The sequence below is a fragment of the Neodiprion virginianus genome, chromosome 6, assembly GCF_021901495.1.
Source record: "Neodiprion virginianus isolate iyNeoVirg1 chromosome 6, iyNeoVirg1.1, whole genome shotgun sequence".
Lineage (NCBI taxonomy): Eukaryota > Metazoa > Arthropoda > Insecta > Hymenoptera > Diprionidae > Neodiprion > Neodiprion virginianus.
This window is the reverse complement of record NC_060882.1, coordinates 11,460,879-11,480,594: the sequence shown is the minus strand read 5'-3', so window position 1 is coordinate 11,480,594 and position 19,716 is coordinate 11,460,879. Positions and strand designations below refer to the sequence as shown.

At 35.2% G+C, this 19,716-nt stretch overlaps 4 protein-coding genes across 5 annotated transcripts; 1 reads left to right on the top strand and 3 right to left on the bottom strand.

Moving 5' to 3' along the window:
• The first annotated feature begins 120 nt into the window (after positions 1–120).
• Positions 121–4,217, top strand: LOC124306688 (UPF0415 protein C7orf25 homolog). 2 transcript variants are annotated; one of them, XR_006908662.1, is made up of 4 exons: positions 121–393; positions 849–1,859; positions 2,089–2,240; positions 3,706–4,217. XR_006908662.1 is itself a non-coding variant. In XM_046767584.1 (3 exons), the coding sequence occupies exons 1-3, from the start codon at positions 244–246 to the stop codon at positions 2,173–2,175; spliced, it is 1,248 nt and encodes a 415-aa protein (XP_046623540.1). In that variant the 5' UTR covers positions 121–243; the 3' UTR covers positions 2,176–2,304. The 2 variants fall into 2 exon arrangements, 1 of the variants encoding a protein (XP_046623540.1); XM_046767584.1 differs by lacking the exon at positions 3,706–4,217 and having other exon boundaries at positions 2,089–2,304.
• On the bottom strand, positions 2,232–6,847 carry LOC124306689 (tetratricopeptide repeat protein 12-like). The gene is made up of 4 exons (XM_046767585.1): positions 6,706–6,847; positions 6,376–6,573; positions 4,689–5,081; positions 2,232–2,470 (listed from the first exon to the last, which is right to left on the bottom strand). Exons 1-4 carry the CDS (start codon positions 6,800–6,802, stop codon positions 2,406–2,408), a joined length of 753 nt encoding a protein of 250 aa, XP_046623541.1. The 5' UTR covers positions 6,803–6,847; the 3' UTR covers positions 2,232–2,405.
• Positions 6,706–15,275, bottom strand: LOC124306690 (uncharacterized). Its single transcript, XM_046767586.1, has 2 exons — positions 15,105–15,275; positions 6,706–7,486 (listed from the first exon to the last, which is right to left on the bottom strand). Exons 1-2 carry the CDS (start codon positions 15,244–15,246, stop codon positions 7,209–7,211), a joined length of 420 nt encoding a protein of 139 aa, XP_046623542.1. The 5' UTR covers positions 15,247–15,275; the 3' UTR covers positions 6,706–7,208.
• Positions 8,316–15,111, bottom strand: LOC124306687 (protein tramtrack, alpha isoform-like). Its single transcript, XM_046767582.1, has 4 exons — positions 13,445–15,111; positions 10,127–10,362; positions 9,861–10,023; positions 8,316–9,771 (listed from the first exon to the last, which is right to left on the bottom strand). Exons 1-4 carry the CDS (start codon positions 14,649–14,651, stop codon positions 9,521–9,523), a joined length of 1,857 nt encoding a protein of 618 aa, XP_046623538.1. The 5' UTR covers positions 14,652–15,111; the 3' UTR covers positions 8,316–9,520.
• Positions 15,276–19,716: the final 4,441 nt, after the last annotated feature.

Below are 19,716 nucleotides of genomic sequence, written 5' to 3'. Positions count from 1 at the left end.
TGTGACATATTTGAAGAACGGAAGTATCCCACGAATAACTGCGACCAATCCGCACAGCGGATCCACTAAACCTATCGGCGAGTCCCGTACTCTTTTTACAAACTACTACGTGCATCGGTACTTGTCTCGATAATTGTTCAGTAGTGAATAGTTGTAACAGTAAACACATGATTATAATCATACTATGCCAAGGTTTTCCCGAACTCTGTCAAAATAGTCCATGCGGATGTGCTGTGTTCTGTCATGGATGAGAATACAGAGTTGCTAAAACAACTTGAAGAAAGAATTCAAGGCGGCAAGCAAATGATAGAAGGTTTGAAGTTACTGGAACATGTCGAAGGGGTTGACAAGTTTGCCAGAAAAATTAATCAGGAAATCCGATTTTTAAAAAAAGTGAGTTTACGCGACTTCGATTTATTACTTTCAGATTTGAAGGTCGGTTTTGTTGCAAAAAAAGCCGCAGTTCCTATTTGATTACAAGAGCTAGATGTACAGTCGGTAATGTAGAACGCTCAGATCGCGCGATTTTCAAACGAGTCAGAGATGTGAGTTTCACGTAGTTTGAATCAAGCAATTTATTGTGTGTATTACTTCTGATTTTTATGAGGTTTCACGTTGGGTCACATGCGTTCAAAAATAAAGCGATCAAACATCCAATAATCTACGCACGGCTATCTTATAGTTCATTCAGAATAGTTCTTCTTAATCTAAGTAACAACCACGAGTCTTGAAAGTATTGAGTGAATTTGGAATTATAGTTACTCTTTAAAGTAGATTTATAAACATAGGAGTTCTTTCTTTTCGCAATGATTGCTCAGGCGTAACAATTTTTATCCGGTTTGAAAAAGGTACAATCGACCGGGAATGTGAAGAAGGATCATTTGCAAAGTACAAATTTAATCCATCTTAGCGCCTTGGTAGATCGTCTACATGCCTCTAAGAATCCGGTGAGTGTTATCAAACCATTCAAGTTTGAACAGTCTCGACTGGAGGTCGACATCGTCGATAACAATGGATCAACCTGGGTAAAAGTCATAGCAAGAAATGCACGAGCTTTGACGCTAATATCCCTTGGCAATGGGGAATATGGACAGAAGTCTGTCCTGCATCAAGCGGCAGCCTATCTAAAATGTGCTGCCCTCCATCCACACATGTACAAAATACCAGAGGTCATTTTTCATTTTGCCTATGGGATAGAAACCCCATTAGCTATCAGATTGAAACATCTAGGAGTTTTGGTCGAGGGGGAAAATATTTCCTGCTCAGAAGTTCCGTCCCTGGATAATTCTTTCTTGATGGACCATACGCAACAACTTGATTTCTCAGCTTTAGATATGTATGACTCAGACTGTGAAAATGATCAGGGAGAGCTGAAGGAGGTGGCAATGCTTGACCCAATTAATTCGGTGCACACGAACGAAATAGAGGAGATCAGAATTCTCAATTTGGACGTTTCTACTCTATTGGCGTATGTTACGAACATGGTGAATGGGCATACGCATTTTAAGTATCGTGAACCTCTGTTGACCATGCAAGCAGAGTGGGAAAGAAGCCGTCCTGTAAAACCGATTCTTGATCAAATTTTCCAGGGCAAGACATTAATCGTCTGCCGCACTGCCTATGATAATTTTACAAACATAATTCGTGTTATTGGAGGCCCTAATGAATCTCGGAGAAGTAAGGAATTCATGAGGAAAGTGACGATCGTTCCTGACGATCCTTGTGACAGGATTATGAAGGCGTTACCCCTTGGTGGTAGAATTAAGGATCGGTCAAGGCTCGTTTTTGCAACTGGTGAAAATATGAAGAGTATCACTGTGTCGGCTAATGAAGGGTTCGTCAGAGCAGCCAGGATGCAGGTAATATATGGAATTATACATAAAGACTCCTCTGTCAAAGGAGCTAAATTTAAAACGCACCTGCTGCTCGATTTTTTATTGAACAGTAGGGGTTATTTTCAAAGCCTAAATAATTTTTTAAGCATAACAACCACGTTTCCACACTTTTTTTTAATGCTAATTTTACTTATGACTGCTTTCTATTAAAATTAGGAAATTCTGAGATATAACTATGCCATTCTGCTTTCAGGGAATTGAATGCTCAGTTTTTCTACATGAACCAAGATCGTTATCTGAAATGAAAGAAATTAATGCTCAGAGATTAAATCTATCGTGACATCCCACATCAACCAGATTGATTAAAATGGGTGCCAATAAAAACAACTCGCAATATTTATACACGTACGTAATTCGTTATTGCATTGTAAAAAATTGTGACATAATAAGTATTTTTGTTACAAATAAATTGTACTATATTTATTGACCACCAAAACTCCAATTAATGCCTTGTGTAATCTCGTTGTTCAGTTGAAACATCGGACATTATTCATTACTTCTGTACAAATATTATTCGTAGCCCACCTCTTGTCTCAGTGGAACTTTTACCTCATTATCCAAGTTTTCCACGAATTCTGTGAACAAAACCAGCATCAGAATTTTCGTAACAAAATACAAAACTGTAGACGAAAAAAATCATTCTTCCTACCAGTCTTTTATAAACGCTATTGGGAAAGGAAAGGTAAATATCAAGATGCGAGGTTCAACATTGTACTAGTCAGGAAAATACCCACGTACGTGTACATAATTTTCGTGCAAGACGAAAATTTTCTGCATTTTGAGTGTCAGGTTTGAGTGAAAAATAGCTTTCTAGTTACCGTTTCCACTGTCAAAGTACATGTTAGTTTTTTTTTTTTTTTTTTTTGCACTTATAAATTTTGACGAATGAATTACCAAAAATTTTTAAGATTACCCATTGCCAGCTTACGAAATTTTATCTCTCAAAAATAACTCGCTTTCGGAAAAAAATGCAGTCATATAATGTTAACTTTTACTCGAAAATATCGTCGAATTCCCATCATAAAAATAATTATGGGAGATTTTCGAATTCAAACACAAAATTGGAGATTTCTGTAATAGGCCATTTTTAATTTTTATCATTTTTCGAAAAAAAGTGAAAGTGAACAAAAACTTTTCACCCTTAAGTCCGCATAGGATAATTTTTCGTGATTTGTTATTAATTTTTTAAGTAATACTTTCTAAGATGAAACTGTCTATTTCATACAGAATTTCCCAATGTGGCAGTTGAATTTGCTTTCGTCAATTTGAATTGCACTGTCTGTACTAAATTCAAAAATAATTTTCAAAAAGTTGAAACAAAAATTAATTTAAAAAAATGTAGTCCCATTTTTTACTATGTTTGTAAATTTTAGTCGAATTTAGTACAGGTTACAATCAGTGAAAATCAGTTTAACTAACATATTTGGAAGTTCTATATGCAATAGTCAGTTTCATTTCAGATGGTTATAATAAAAAAATGAATAACAAATCAAAAAAGATTTACTCCGCGTTAAGTCAGGAAAACAGTGAAATTGCTCATTTTTGAATTTTCTTCTTCTAAAAACATACATCAAATTCAATATATTATAGAAATTTTCAATTTTTAAAAATTTTTGGTAATTGTTTAGTCAAACTCATTAAGTGAAACAGAAAAAAAAATTGCTTTAGGGATATAGTTCAACTTCACAAAAAATAACTCGAAAAAATATTTGGGTCAAATCTAAGAATAAAAATTCAGAACCCTTTCTACTTGAGGAAGAATTATTGATATGCACACATATCAAATAAATCAGGATACTTTTGATTTCAGATATGACCATTTGCAAGCCTGAAGGTTAGGCACCACTGCCACAAAAGCACACTGGAATTTTAAATTACGGGGTTACCCTACTGTGAAATTATCAAAATAAAATGATTTATTTTTTCACTTTAAAAAAGGCAGAAGCGTCGAACAAAATCTAGGTTTTTCTTTTGTCATTAAAGAGTAAAAAAGCTTTGCAGCCGATAGCCAATAGAATGTAGTTAACAAGCATTTTTTTTTTTTTTTGCGTTAGACCAACTATACTTGCGATATCATGTACACCGAGGGATCGTGCACGAAAATCATCAAAACACGCGAAGCGACGTATCTTTCGTCAAATTGTAATTTTTCCGATAAAATTTTTTGAATACGCTTCTTAACGGGTACATGTGTTGATATCAATAAAATATTGATATTGCATGAGTAATTTTTCCGAAATTAATTCCTGAAAATTAGCGTATTTTGTCGTTTGTCACAGTAGGGTATCCCTTATCTCAACGTTTTCGTGCCTTTCTGGTTGGCAGATGTCTGCAAAAATCAATCAGTATCCAAATTCATCATGTTCTTTTATATACCTGGTGACCCAGGACTGTCGTCCCTATAAGCTATCAATGTATTTCTTGTGAAAATCTTCAACAGCAACGTTTCTGACTTCTGATAGAAAATTTATTGTTGGCGACTTACAGCAGTTTGAAAATGACCAATACGGTAGCATCCGATGGCTCAGGATAGCTGCCAAGTACATGATGGTCAAATGACGATTTGCCCTGTTCTCGTTCTGTTCTGAGTCATCAAATATTAACAGATTGGCCAATTTCAAACGGCTGTGTTTCGCTAAAGACAAATTTCCCATCGAACATAAAAAACGTTCGTTTTAGATTTTCATCAGGAACATATTGATGACTTAAAGCGACACTCCTGGATATATTTTATATTATTCTACTCTTAAGCCATCAATTCGTGATATTATATTCTTAGTCAAAATTTTTTACCATCAATAAAGTCAATCAGATCAGGATTTGATTCTTTAGCTCTGTGAATAAATTCGTCAAATTTTTTGTATTGCCTCAAAAACTTGTAGCACTTGGCGCCATTCAGAAGTGCTTTGATGTTATATTCGTTTACTTTTAGAGCCCAGTCACAGTCGTTCAGAGCTTTTTCATACAGACCCAATTTCATGTAAGAAAGAGCTCTATTATTCCAAAGCATAGCGGAGTCTTTCTTCTGTTCTACAGCCTTGGTGTAGTAAGTAATAGCCTTTTCATAATTCTGCTCCTTAAATGCTTTGTTGGCGATCCTCTTAAACGTATCTGCTCGTTCATTTCTGATTTTCCTATCCTCTGCCCTTTGTTTTGCATCCTTTTCTACACTCTTCATAAACGCCTCTGAAATTGATAATGGCCTTAAATGTAATTTGCTTTTCTTTATGTCATTTGTAATTTTATGATTAATGTATTTAACATAATCAACTGTGAGGTAATAATTTTTGAATTTACCTCAGTAAAAAAAAAGAAGCTAAAAATGCTATACGATTAGATACATTGAAAAATTGAAATATAATATTTTAAATAATAGGTAATAGTGCAGCCATGAAATGTTGTCGACTTGGGCAGTCATTAAAGATAAACAAACGGTTAAATTGCAAAACATAGTCATTTTCACCTTTAAATATACGTATATGTAAATATATATCTTGTGTGCGTCGGAAAAACAAATTTTTTTTTGGCCAACATCAAGTAGTACAGTTCAGAAACAGACACAGTAACTTTTTGAATTTCTGGACTCGTATTTTGGGAATACCATGTTTTTCTTAATTCACTAGAAATTATTTTCCAGTGCTCTTACGTGAATACCTCACTAACGATTTTATTTACGTCGAAGCTAGTCGTCCGGGAGCGAGTCGTAATAGTAGCGAAATACTGTGTTTCTATCAGAACAGGTGTTCCGACAGAACAGCCTGCGGTTCACAAAAAAGTTCATGTGAGGCACTGCGGAATTTTTGATATTCGTGGTGTCGAAAAAATGAGACTTTTTTTCAAAAAACTGCCCCAAGATTTTTGCGATTTTTTCTACGACAAAGAACGATTACACGAGTAACAAAGTTCGTAAGGGTTACCATATTCCTTCAAATCCTGCAATTTCGATATCACGCATCGAACCTTCCGTAGCCTCAAGGTCTCCTATGACAAAATAAACTGTTGAAACGTAAGGAAAAAAATACTACCAATCCACTATGCGAAGTAAGTCGTTACTTGCTGATTATCTTCGTTTTATTATGCATGAAAAACATTCAATGACATGAATACCTGGAAAAATAGTTCACTGTTGGTCGTCCAGGTACCCGGCCGACTAGCTAGGTCGATTAAAACCAGTACGGATTGCGATGCATATTTGCATTGTGTTTTTCATAACTGTAACTAGGTGATGAAAAAAATGGTTGATTCTAGTAAGTATACTGAATATTTATTTCAAAAAAGATTCAGTCCGTCGGTAGAAGGAGCCAAAATATTCACAGGATCGCGGGATTGTAATTAGTTTAAAGAACTAAAACAATATATCTTCACCGCACTCTCACTCTTTACAATCATTTACCAAGAACCAAATTGAACCATAAAATTTACGCTGAATTGCATTAACACATGCGGAGTATGTTACATTGCCCATGAAAAATTTCCACACCTTGTGACATTTTGTTTGGGTCCGATTCCTGTTCGGTCAGCGGTATTTTGTTAATGACCGTTCGGCTGCTCTTGATTTTCAACTCTCCAACATCAGAAATTTCCGTCGTCACTTTCGGGTCCAAGATTTCGTCAGCGAGCATCGTGCCCAACTTCTGTTCCTGAGGATTGTCTGACGCAAGTTTCTTCACGATTTTCTCTGAAATGACAAAATATTATACTTGGCAAAAATCCGGAATACATACATCATAAATATTGATACTTAATCTTATTATGTCAATATGACCAATCTGTAGAATGCCCATGTAAGTGCATGGTTGAAATCACTCACCAACCTGATGTACACGGTGCATGAAATTTTGAAATTCCTCTTCCGTCGCACTTGAATCCCGTATGACGCTCTTCACAGATTCCTCATCGACTTCCATTCTATGTTCCTGTCACGGTTTCTGTTTTCGAAAATTAGCTGGAACTTTTGAATATTCGCTTCTTCTTTTGCAACGCAGTAGGTGCAGGTCGCAATATGTTCCGTAAACAACCCTCTTGATCTCCACGGCAACCGATGCTCACTGATCAAAGGCGTTCATCCAGGACACGCTTATGGTTAGAATGACTTCTTATATCTTCGCCGTGGTAGCACGGAAATTTTTTATACATATGAATATAAGTCGACATTGTCGAGTGATCTACGAGTTATGTAAATAATTGCCTATGCACTACAGACATACATATGTAATATAGTATATTAACAAATTTGATTTGGTGATGTTATTACCGCCGTTAATGAGTTAGGAACTTTTTACACGTGTTAGGGCTCACTATAAGCGAGGGCGTTCAGAAATGAGCCTGTTTTCTGTGAATCAGCATGTCGTACTTCGTGTAAAAATAAGCGCCACAACCGCAAACGTGTGTTCCTGCCGAGTGCATCGTGAAGGTATGTTGTCGTAAAGTTGCCGCATCCCTATAAACCCGGTTGCAGATGTCACATGGCCTCGGTTCGTGAAAGGCCAGCTTCCGGTGTTGGCTCTTCACCAAGGTTTTTGCAAAATTCTGATCCGGTAATGCCCCAAGAAAACCGCTGCAAGCACTCTCGGTCAAGGCGCTTTCAGCTGCTGCAACAAAAGTCAATTTTATTTCGAATAAATATAACAAGGTGTAGCAAAGTATTACCTTTGTTTGAGTATTTTGATCCAACATTAAAGACGCAAACAATATTAATAAGCAATATTTTGCCGAAAAGTAAATCGACTCAGCTAAACATCGCAGTTTCAGCTGAATTTTATGAACAGCAATAAGACATAAAATTTCGAGGAAAATATAATTTTTTTACTTCGTATATCAGTAGGATCGCAACGCGTAGATCGATGGGCAATGATGGCTGATTAAACTTTAATTAGAATTTGAAGGTTTAGTTGATAATGTAATTGAATTTAATTATAAAAATACAATTTCGACTTGACGACTTATAATTAAATCGAAGTCGAATGCAAATTGTGACTGTAATTTGTATTATGTCATTACTCATACGCCTAAGTCTGTTCGGGATTCCTTGATCTTCGTCTAGAAGGATGTAAGAAATCGGTAAGTACAAAAATGACAACCAACAAATTTTGTGATTGGATGTGCAAAATTGTGCAATTTTGAAATACGTCATGTCATTTTTTCTTCTTAACTGACGCAATAAATTTATAACTCAATGATGTCAATTGTATTGTAAATAATAATAAATAATGATATGGTTCTCCTGCCATGGATGCGATTGCGAGCAGTAAACTGAACATAAAACTGTAAATTAGAATTGAAATAATAAATTTGTAGTATGTGGCAACACTTTGAAAAATCCACCGAATCTCAATGAAGACGTTTATTGACCATAATTTTACCGAGCAGGCTTGAGAAGGAATGTGAAAAGTAGTAAATAACAAATCCACAGGAAGGAAGTTGAGTGAGGATCAAATCGTATTTAATCGAATCAGAGTCACAATATTAAAGCAACGATGCGGGATTGTCAATACAACGAGAATTACTTAAAAAAGAAACATGTATAATATATGTACATACATTACAGATAAAAAGATAGAACAATGTTACAGAATATGTACAGTTTTATACATACTATCAATTATTTGTGCATAAAAATGTTGTATTTTACAGGGCTTTCGCGTAATGCAATCGTCTATAATTATGTCCGATGGGTATATTGGAAGATCGCAATATAAACATGAACCAAAGATTTGTTCTTCAATTTTATTTCAGGGTAATAATTTGGATTCAGAAAAATCAGATTTCACCAATACTCATGGATACTTGTTAAATTACTCCTTTAAGGTCTGGGGCAATGTGATCATTGGAGCGTGTCATTGTGATTTTATGAACATATACTAATCCTACCTAACATATATAGTCAGTATATATATATATATATATATATATATATATATATATATATATATATATATATTATATTATATTATAATTGATACTTACAATTTGGTAAGAATCAGCAAAATTATGCGCAAATGCATATAATATGTACTTTTGTGTGTTTGTGTGATGGAAAATAATACCTCCATTTCTACAGTGAACCCCATACTTTGTCAAAATTTGTACATGCCTATCATTCCCTAGTACTGAGAATACTTATCTAGTACTATTATTCCTTACAAGTTACAATTTAGAATAATTTCTTCCAAAATTAGTCTGTCTAGGATCAAGTCTCCACGTAAATTCATCTCCGATCTCGTTTGGATTAGTCTTTCTCTCTTCCACGTGCTTGTCGATACTTTGATTGTAATCGTAGGCTCAGATCAACCTTCATTGCTTCATATTTTCAGTTATAATTAGTGATGTAAGATCAAATGATTCTGTGAAAAAATGATCCAAATTTGCTACATAATTAGTGAACAGAAAAGTCATGTTTCATAGTAATCTAATCAAATGTAAACTAGGTAATTTGTCTCTCGAGTAAGAGATGCTAAAATATTTGATAATGGACATTCTTTAGTGAACAGACAGTGATCTTCATTGAATTAAAATGTAATGATGTCACAACATGATAAAAATAAAATGCATTATAAAACGTGAAAGTACGATTTCCAGTAACTTTCACACCCTATATTTTCAGTCTTGAAAATCTAATTTTACTCTTAATCATGTTCAGCATTTCTACTGTCCTGATCACCGAATTCATCAACTTTGGCACCACTTCCCAAATCAATTCTCCCATCGTCTCTATCTCCATTTCCTGTCCGACGAAGTGCAGCACTCTGGTTTTTACGAGCTGAGCGAAATCCATGCCAATCCTTGGCATTGCTTAGACAGCTGGAGAGTGCTTGGTAGTATTCCTTTTCAGTTAGAGGTTCATTTCTTTCTCTGCGATGGTATTGGCAAATGAGAGCTGCAATGAATAAAAATTATGGACTTCTGATTACTATACGGCAGATTTTTGATGGTTTGATTATGAAAGGTAATGACAAAGGATATTACCGAAGAGACAATCGTTAAATTTGGTGCCTTTGAATATCATCTTATCATTTGATCGTCTTATTGCAGTGCAGGATGTTGCCAAGTCTCTACTGACGTAACTTTTCAATATTGATGTTATACTCTTTTGTATTTCTTTTTCAAGAAGGTGTTCCAATGTGGATACCTGTGATCGAAAGTTTTGACAAGGAAGCATTTTGTTACACAGTATATAAATCAATGTTTTCATATACTGGAAATTATTCTGGTAATCATACCGTGGAACTTACAAACTTTGCACAAAAATCACCATCATTTTTTAATCGTAGATCGAAGTCTTTGAACTCTTCAACTGTTTGTAACTGTAAAGATATTCCATACTCCTCGGCGAAACTTCTAACGGTAATTGTGTCGATTTTCAAAAATCCACGACTCTGCAGACAATTACGAAGTTCTTGAATTTCGTAGCTTTGACGCTGCACTTCAAATGTCAGCTCTTTAATTGCGGTGAACAGCTTTTTGGAATCTGCAACAGAAATAAAAAAAACCAGATAGATATTGTGATATAATTTTTTTTAAGTTTTTAAAATAACAAATTGACCATTGATTTATGTACTTTCTACGAGATAATTATTAGATACATCCCTTGGTTTGTTAAATTTATTCCTCCTCTTGTTCATGCCAAGTATTGCATTATGATTGATTTCCAATTATATTAGTCAGTTATGGAGCGCATTTAATACCATGCAAAGTAGGTATCGTACGCAAAGCTGGCGCATTAGATAGATGTAGTGCAGTGTATCTGTAATTAATTAGAAGATCGCAAAAAATCTAGTGTTGGAAATTTAAACTACTATAATTTTGTCACTGATACGAATTTAGAAATAGATTTCTAATGATTCTTCATTTACTATTATTTAAACAGATAGATTTTCATAGATTAGTTTATATTTGGAAAGAACAGTGGTATTGGGGGGATTTTCGTTAGCTTGTAAATGAATTTGCACATTTCAATAAGGTAATATAAATTTATTGGAAAAAAATGAATACTCGTAGTGTACGTAAACGAAATCATTTTGAGATTCGAATTTTAAATTTAATAAATTATTCTAAAATTGGTTTTAAGATTCAGGATGACAACTTTACAAGTCTTGAAACTCGTGTTCAGACGGTTAAGAGTGTTACTCGCAATATTTGATATTTATATTTACTGTAACAAGAAGAAATGATTATGAGAATAGAAAAAAAAAACAATGAAAAACCAATGTCTAGTATTATTCAGTTACAGGAATTAGATTTTACTGTTCTTTACTCTTACTTTATTATTTACATTGGCAATACTCGGAATTAGATGTATAGAAAAAGCATATTCGTGAATGTTATCAACAATCATTTTTGTGTTATTTCAATAAAAATAATTTTCTATTCCATTTTTCTCAAGGATCCTCGATTTCAAAATACCTGGATCAGAAATAAAAATAGTGAATTTCAATTTTACCGCTAAACAACATAGAGTAGATAAAATTGATTGAAGTTGTTTATGGTCAAAATGTACATTTCCTGGATAGTCAGATTGTCATGAGTTTCATCTGCACTCTATAATTCAAAATTAAATCTATAAGACAGAAAAAAAATGTGGCACACCTGAATCTTTGCTGATCGTAAGTTAATAGTGAACGCCAAATCATGCAATAAGATCTTTTTGCCAGTCAGAAATTGGTATGTAATCAACTAATACCACGGACTGATTAAAACATGTCTGAGAAACTTATTGAAACATATTTTTTTAGATCATTCATTATTCAAAGCATCGTAGCGTCAGTGATTGGATAAACTGTTCTGAAGGAATTTCAATATATCATTCTTGCAGAAATTCTTAATTTTTATGACAACAAAATTACATGGATTTCATTTATTGAATCTGGAGTTTCTATCGATTAAGCTTGATCGTGAAATCATGTTTTCACTTATTCTCAGTTCTCATAATAAATAAATATACGCCAGCATAATATTCATCCTTGAGTTTACCATTTTGTGCTTTTGGATTGCCTAACAAGTTTTATTTACTCTTTGAGATCTTATTATTAAAGTTTTCGGTCAAGCTTGATCGATCGAAATTTCGATACGTTTATTTACTGCTTGATTACGTATGTCCTACTTACTTTTACTGTACTTAGGGCTGATTATTATACTACACTTCCAGCGTGATGATTAGCACTTAGAACTCAGAACTTTGGTACTTGGTAACACTAAAGAACACAGTTATCGCGGAATGAGCGCTAATGCAGGTACGTGCACAAAGCGCTATTTGAATAAAGTGCATTAGCATTTTATTGTATAATAGTAGATTTGGGCAGCAAGGAGGAAAAGTATATAATACGACGAGTATTGGAAATACGAGAGGCGAGGCATAAAAAAATTTGCATCCATGGTGTACGCGATATTTTATACAACAAGACTAGGTTTACAATTTTCTTTTTTTAAGCGGATTATAAAAAGAGCAGTTTTAAGTACCATCACGTAAGAGTTCACTTTTACGAACTCTGGTCGTTTTTTTTTTTGTACTGTCGCTAAAACAATTACATTACGTACAAAACGCCCGCTAACAAAGGAACATACTAGCGTGACATAAAATATACTGTACATAACTTATGCATCTTGTCTTGCCTGTGTTCCGTACTTAAAGTAATCGTTTTGCGACAATATACAAAAAAAGAGCACATTTACATTCTAGTACTGGAAAGTGCTATTTGTTGTACCCCGCGATAAAAGAGAAACTTGTAAACCAAACTTTTGTTACCCAAAGTATCCTGCGCTTATTTCCAAAATTCGTCCTTAGCTCTCTCGCCTACGACTCATATTGCAAACTTGCGTTTGGTGTAGAAGGACCTGGTTTGCGTCTTTGATGCACAATCTACTACGCTTTACGAGTGTATTTTGGTGACGAAGCTATACTAGCTCCTAGAAGTGAAGTTTGATTCTTACATGGTTGCTTCAGACAGGAAAGGAAACATTACTAATTCCACAATTTATGTTGGATTTGGTTTTGATTGGAAACACATTAAAATTATTTCTATTTGAAAATGGTTTTTACTTCTCAACATTAACAGTGTATGCAATGATGCATATTTAATTCGATCATTTCTATTCAAGATTTCTCTACAATTTATCATCAATTAAATCTCAACCTTTATTCTCGGATGATGATCCTAAAATTGGAAATCATCTCAGAATCAGATAAGTAGGATGAGATCGAAGTTTGTAGCGTTAACTTGACAAAACGCGCACTGCCGATTCAGATACTTTAATAATCAAAGGCTTCGAGGATCGCAAAAAAAAAAAAAATGAATAAATCGCTACTAAAAGAACAAATTGAGTGCGAATTTTTTTCATTCTGTAAATTGTCGATGGTTGCAGTAGTGGCTAAATATTTCCCGTATACATATATTCCCATATACATTATTCCCTCAAAATAAAAATTTTAAGAGCATTATCCTTATAGACAAAACACTACTACTCCAACTTTACTCTGCATACTATCATATGATGCTCGCTCTTCAGTCACAGCTAAGATGAAAAAATGTGTACACTGTACATACGTTACTCACCTTTCCTTTTATTCGCAACAGCCTTAAGCAGCTCTGCAGCCAGCATGCTTGACCCAAAACGATCAGTGTTGTTTACGAGCAAGTTGTCTGCTGGTGAATTATCCAGATCGACATCTGATGCTGTACTGCAATCGGTGGCAACATCAACTTCATCTTTGATAAAGACACAGTTTTGCAAAAGGTCTTCGGCGTCAGCTGAGCGACCTGGAAGGGTTTCTCGCACTGTGGACAGTCGCCCGGCTATTTCAGCCTTCGGTTCTAGCTCTGAATTATTCAGAGTATTAGGTGTCATATTAGATTTTTTAGCCGGAGGTTCGGCGACGCCTTTGTCAAAATCCAACGATCTCTTTTGACCCTCCCAAGCTTCTTTGGATGCTTCCGACGACTTGTGATGATTCACATTTTCTAACAGTTTGGCCATTTCCTGAAGTTTCTGACTTGAACTTTTGAATTCCAATCTATCCAAATCTCTGTTCTGAGATATTTTTACTTTCTTATTATCGCAGTCACTTGGTATTTCCTGTATCCTTGTCCCATTACCGTTTTGCGCCTGCTGTAAGAACGACCAGCTTCCGACGCTCCTTGAACATTTCTCAAACTTCTGTGCCATCTCTTGCAATTTTTTACTTGAACTTTCAAACGGTTGAAGAGAAGATTCTGAATTGTTTTTCTGACCAAGGCTAGAGACATATTTGAGAAGATTTGACGCAGGCTTGCCACTCGAACTATTTAGATTACCTTCGTAGTCCATATTGTTTTTAGAAGCTTCAGTTCGATTGATCTCAGCATTTGAACCAAGATAATTTTTTACACCGAAGCGAACGGCAGGACTATCCAGTTCTTGAATTTGCTGTAATCCCGTGATTTCTAAAGTATCAGCTATTTCTAACAGTTTTTTGAGATCGTTTTGAAATACTTGAACCTCCCCGCAGTACATAAAAGTCATCAAACTCCTGAGATCGTCAGCGTCAATGTTGTGCAAGACGATCATTGGGTGCGGATGTTCATTTTCAGTCAACAAACGTCGAAAAAACTTGCTAGTGTTGGCGAGTATCATTTTGTGACCTTTAATCACCTCCCCATCCTTGCATACCAACGATACATCCACAAACTGTTGGGACTCGTAACAAGAGTCGAAGGAAAGCGCCAAGTGAGATGAAAAGTTGTCCCACTTTAGGTTCAGCTGAACCTCTTCCGTTTCATTCATCTTTTCGATGAATGTTTATTAAACGCCAATGTGAGGCCACAATAGCAGTACAATTGTTTTCTGTTTTGTACTCCAAAAAGACCTCGAAAGCTACAAAGTACTGGATGTTTTCTTTTGACGCTCGTTGCGTTTGACGGGCGGCGCTAGCTGTCACAGAACTGTCACTTTTGCCAAATGTAACGCAGTCACCATAATCGTGGTAAGTTACAAGGGTCCGAGGTGATTGGTCGTGTGTTCACCATTTGCATAGTTGCATCGAATATCGATACAGTTGAAAATTACATTTCAACGCGCGTATGCATTCACATGTCGCACACAGAGTGCATTTCGATTTACACTTATTGCTTCGGTTATTCACCGTAACGAAAATTTTTTCCTATTTCGCCGAAATTTAGGCACCGCGACAATCGTTTAGCAGCAAATGAAGTACAAGCAAGTATCTTGCTCGTTTACCTTCCCGGCCCGAGGATTCAATCGTGGTTAAACTAGCACCACCCGTCGTTGACCCCTTAACCTCTTGACTTTTCTTGGTTCGGCTTTGGCCTCGTTTTGCGGCGATCGGACGAGGCGAACGCCAGCGGAGTACACACATCATACATCATACCATAGACTATCATACAAGCTTACAAGTCGATAGCATTTCCGAAAATCCGTCGATAGATGGCTGCACGTGTCGACGATGTGTGAGGAACCATAGTTACGATTAAAAACAGTTGCACAAATTCAGTTATAATTGAAATTTCGAGAGAAAAGAAGGCAGATTACTAAAAGTTCTGTTATTGTCTATTATTGCTTAGTGTTGTTCATTTAACTTGAAACCCAGCAGAAATTAAAGCTGCAGACGTAAACACACTTCCCGCGTTTTCGTCCACTGATCCGAAGACTGGTTAGTGTGCGCAGGGTAGTCTATGATAAGGCACCCGCCGATATGATGTCTTGCAATGTTTTCGTAGTATGATGCATTCTCGGAAGGTCCTATCGGGGAATTTGAATATGCGAATACTCTCTGTTAGTAGCATATTGCTTTTCTACTGATGTGCAAACAACATGGCCACAATAACTTATAAATCTGTCAAGTCTGGCACAAAGCTAGTATTGAACTAAAATACAAACGTTAAATGTTTAAAATGAATTGATTGGTCGGATCGTTGATTATTTTTTTCATCACTTGGAATATTCCACGAGATTCGTTTCACGATGAAACAAATTTGGGATATTCTTTTTTTAACTTACAAAATTTTGAAATGAGAAACCAATGGTTAACCTAACCTGAAATGATCACAGCAACACAATGAAATTATGTAGAACTTTTAAGAAATTTAGAGAAAGTGGAATTTCGAGAATATTTAAACATTCAAAACTTCAAAACTAGTAGATGAAAAAATTAGATAAAAATAACTTGGGGATTCTAGAGATGTTATTCACAGCTGAAAAAGTTTCAACAAAATTGAGAATAGTGAAGATCAATATTAGATGATTTGGCATCAAATGCTCTATAATAAATACTAATTGTATGGAAATAGAATTGGCATGGTCGAATCTATGAATAATTGATCGGAACTAGTAGATCTTAATTAGATTTAATTTTCATCCGATATCATTCTAATACATGTTCAGATACCCTGCACACAGTATCGAATGTTTCAAAAAATATTTGAACTCAAATGTATTGAAGAACATTAAAACAATATGTTATTGGAAATGAGTGTTTTCCAATGACTTACGCCAATTAAATTTTTGTTTCCAAATTATAGTCCAGATTGCAATGTTTATCACAAACTGTCTACAAGACGTGGTGTAGATTCATCTTAGATACGAAAAGAATTTAGCTCATTATTAGGTGTTACATAAAATTATCGAAGAATTCGGAATCGTAGGTGCCTGAGATCACAGTTTCTTAAACGTATCCTGAAACAAAACTAACTTCGATTAGTCACAAATAATAAAATCTTTCGCCTTGCAATAACTACCCCGTATATATGACATTGAGACCTAGGTATGCCTATAGGTATTTGACCGAGCTGATACGACTATATGTCACGGAATACATACCTAAATAGATATATCTCTTCCCTTGGTTATTTATAGTATTCGAATATTGAGATTAGCCAGAAGTCGAGTACCTTCAAAGTTACTCTATACTTATACATTTCCCGACAAAGTCAAGTGTCTACCTATCCGGTAAATGACTTATGCATGAGACAAAGATATCCTTGTGGCTCCACGTGCCAAGTAAACACGTCTACAGCGCAGGTACGCGTATTATATTTACCATCGTTCGTACACCTATTCAGTTTCCGTCCTTCTGCGTTTCACACTATCCGCCTGATTCCATACGACGCAAAATATTTCGAAAACATTGAGAGGATGCTTTTATATTGCGCTCACATACCCAATATTTCAGATGGATCATCACAGGAACATCGTCATTAGTATAAATATGGTATCATAACATTTCGTGAATATAACATTATTACAATACTGTTGCAGTATACCGGTGATACTAACCGATCAACGTTTAACGTCGAACAAAATCTTGCTGATATATATCCCACAATATAATTTCCATTTTGTGAATTACAAGGTAAAGCTATTCTTCTAAAACATTTTTGCAATATTATTGTATCATGCGGGATATTAAATATATTACATCCTAGTAAATATATGTACATTATACCTCTTGCTGTGTTATAAAGAGTAATATACACGCGTGTCTAATATCTCACAATTTGAGGACAACTCCCAGTTACCCGCATGAAAAACATTTAGATTACTCCAATATGCCTTTTTGAAATACAACAAGATGTCTAACCGTCGACTATAAGTTCTGTCGAAAAGTCATCTCCGAACCACCCTACAGGCAAGAAAAAGGCAACATATAGATGGACATTCTTCGACTTTACATTGCCTATAAGTTGTCGATTTAGCTCGCAAAAAGGCAACTATCGTCTACGACTGTCATCTGACAGACAACCATCTGATGACATCGCGTTTACTGGGAGCTTTTTCGCCAGAAAGTGCAATCTCCATAAAGTGGACGAAAGTGTTCTCGTACATCTTGAGATAGCGCTGCACCGCTTGCGGGAACTAATTATTTTTCGTCATAGTAGACCGAGAACGGGATTTTACGCTCGCGCTCGGATCGTAAAATTCTATTTATTCCCGACTCAAACTTAAAGTTAATTTTATTGACCTCAAAAGCGGGACGAATGTGGCATGTTTTTCCCGCAGATCCAAATCAGCGGGAAATATGAGCCCAATTTAAAAGCCCTAATTTTCAAATAAATATTGAGGCCAGAGTTGAGTCGGAAATAAAGTCCTATATGTAACACAGGAATAGAAGTCGACTTTATTCCCTTGTTACATGATGTACTATTTACGTCTACGTAGGACGAAGAGATAGCCACGTTCGCCCGCTTCGGAATTGGCCTGAAACGTCCTACTTTGCGTTTGCTTTACATGTATGAAATCACGCGTCATCAAAGGGGTCTGGCATAAAGCATTTACGACTAATTTTGAACGTAAGTATGACAGAAATTCCGCTAATGTTGCCAATGTACCTAGTTTGAAAATATGCATGGAATCCTCTTGAATAGGAAGTATGACGATGAGATTTTTATTTGTACCTCTTCATTGGAAAATCTTAATAAATATAGTGATTATTACATTCGAAAAACTGTGACTGAAAATTGATTATGAGCGAGCTGTCAGACGATTACACCTGTATATACCAATCGTATCATAGTGTAACTGGTGTAATTATTCCATTTTAACGCCAACTAATTTAGAATTATCCCGAAATAGTGCTTTTAGACACTGATACCAATATTTATCGTTGAATAGCACGCTAGTTAAAATAATTTATAGCAAAAACTTATTATATATGAAACCAAAAAAATTTTCGAGCATCCCCCCAAAATTAGGTATATACTAGAGAGCTCACAACTTGCTCATAATTGAATAATATATGTGAAAGCATCTCACACATTGTGAATTGTCTGAATAATATAAGGTGGATACATGATTAATTTGTTTAGGATTTTTTACTCGTGAATTCGTCCCACCACAACTTTGTTAATATACATTTTTCCAACCAAAACTTCAACAAAGCAAAATATGTCACTACCGTTGCACTGTTTTGATATAAAATTTATTTTCCTGCAATGTTTATCATTGTACATACATTGCTCCAAAACATGACGCATTTGTCAAAATTTAAGTTAAATATTTCATGAGTTTCATTACATCTCTAGAACTATGCGCTAATTTAAAAAAAAAAAACCATTGACTGGGATGTAGAGAATTGGATTGCCAACAGCAAAATTAATTTAAAACTTTATTATACGTCGACGTATATTTACAGAACCAGAAAAATCGTAAACCACTGAATACTTTCAGGAATTCAATCAATTATCTTGATCAGTTTAGACTGATTTCCCATGATTTTTCCCAAAAGAAAGTATTACATTGGAAAAATTCAAGCTTCATTCATTTGTCACGTATTTCAATGAGCAGACAGACTCAGATACTAATTAGTACGCGATGAAATTAAAAATATTGTAATTAATGAAAATAGTACTATATAAGATAAAAGTTTTGTATCGTCTATTCCCGCCAACAGATAATTCGAAACTTCGGAGCGGCTAAAGAGTGCAAATGAAACTCGTAACGTTATTCCATTACGAGTTATATTCAAATTGCTAATTAAATTAGCTTCGGTAATCTTTAGAACAGGTCTCCGAGTTTTTAAGAAAATTTTAGCGTTTGGCGACGAGACAGACCGCAAAAAAATAACTCGCTTATTAACCTGTCGGTGGTGAAAGCTGACGTCACCATTTTCTTCACTGACAAGCATCTAATAATTAAACGCCGAAGATTTTGGGCTTTCGAAAAATTTCCAACTTTCAGTGTACCTCGTTTTTGTACAGAGATATCGAGTCCTAAAGCAACGCTCCTAAACGTGAGTGACCACGATAAGGTGGCCACTCCCTGCCAGCAGTCAGTCACGAGGTGTGTTAAAAAAGTTTTAGCATGATTTTGAAGTGAAATGCGATGAACTTTTCAG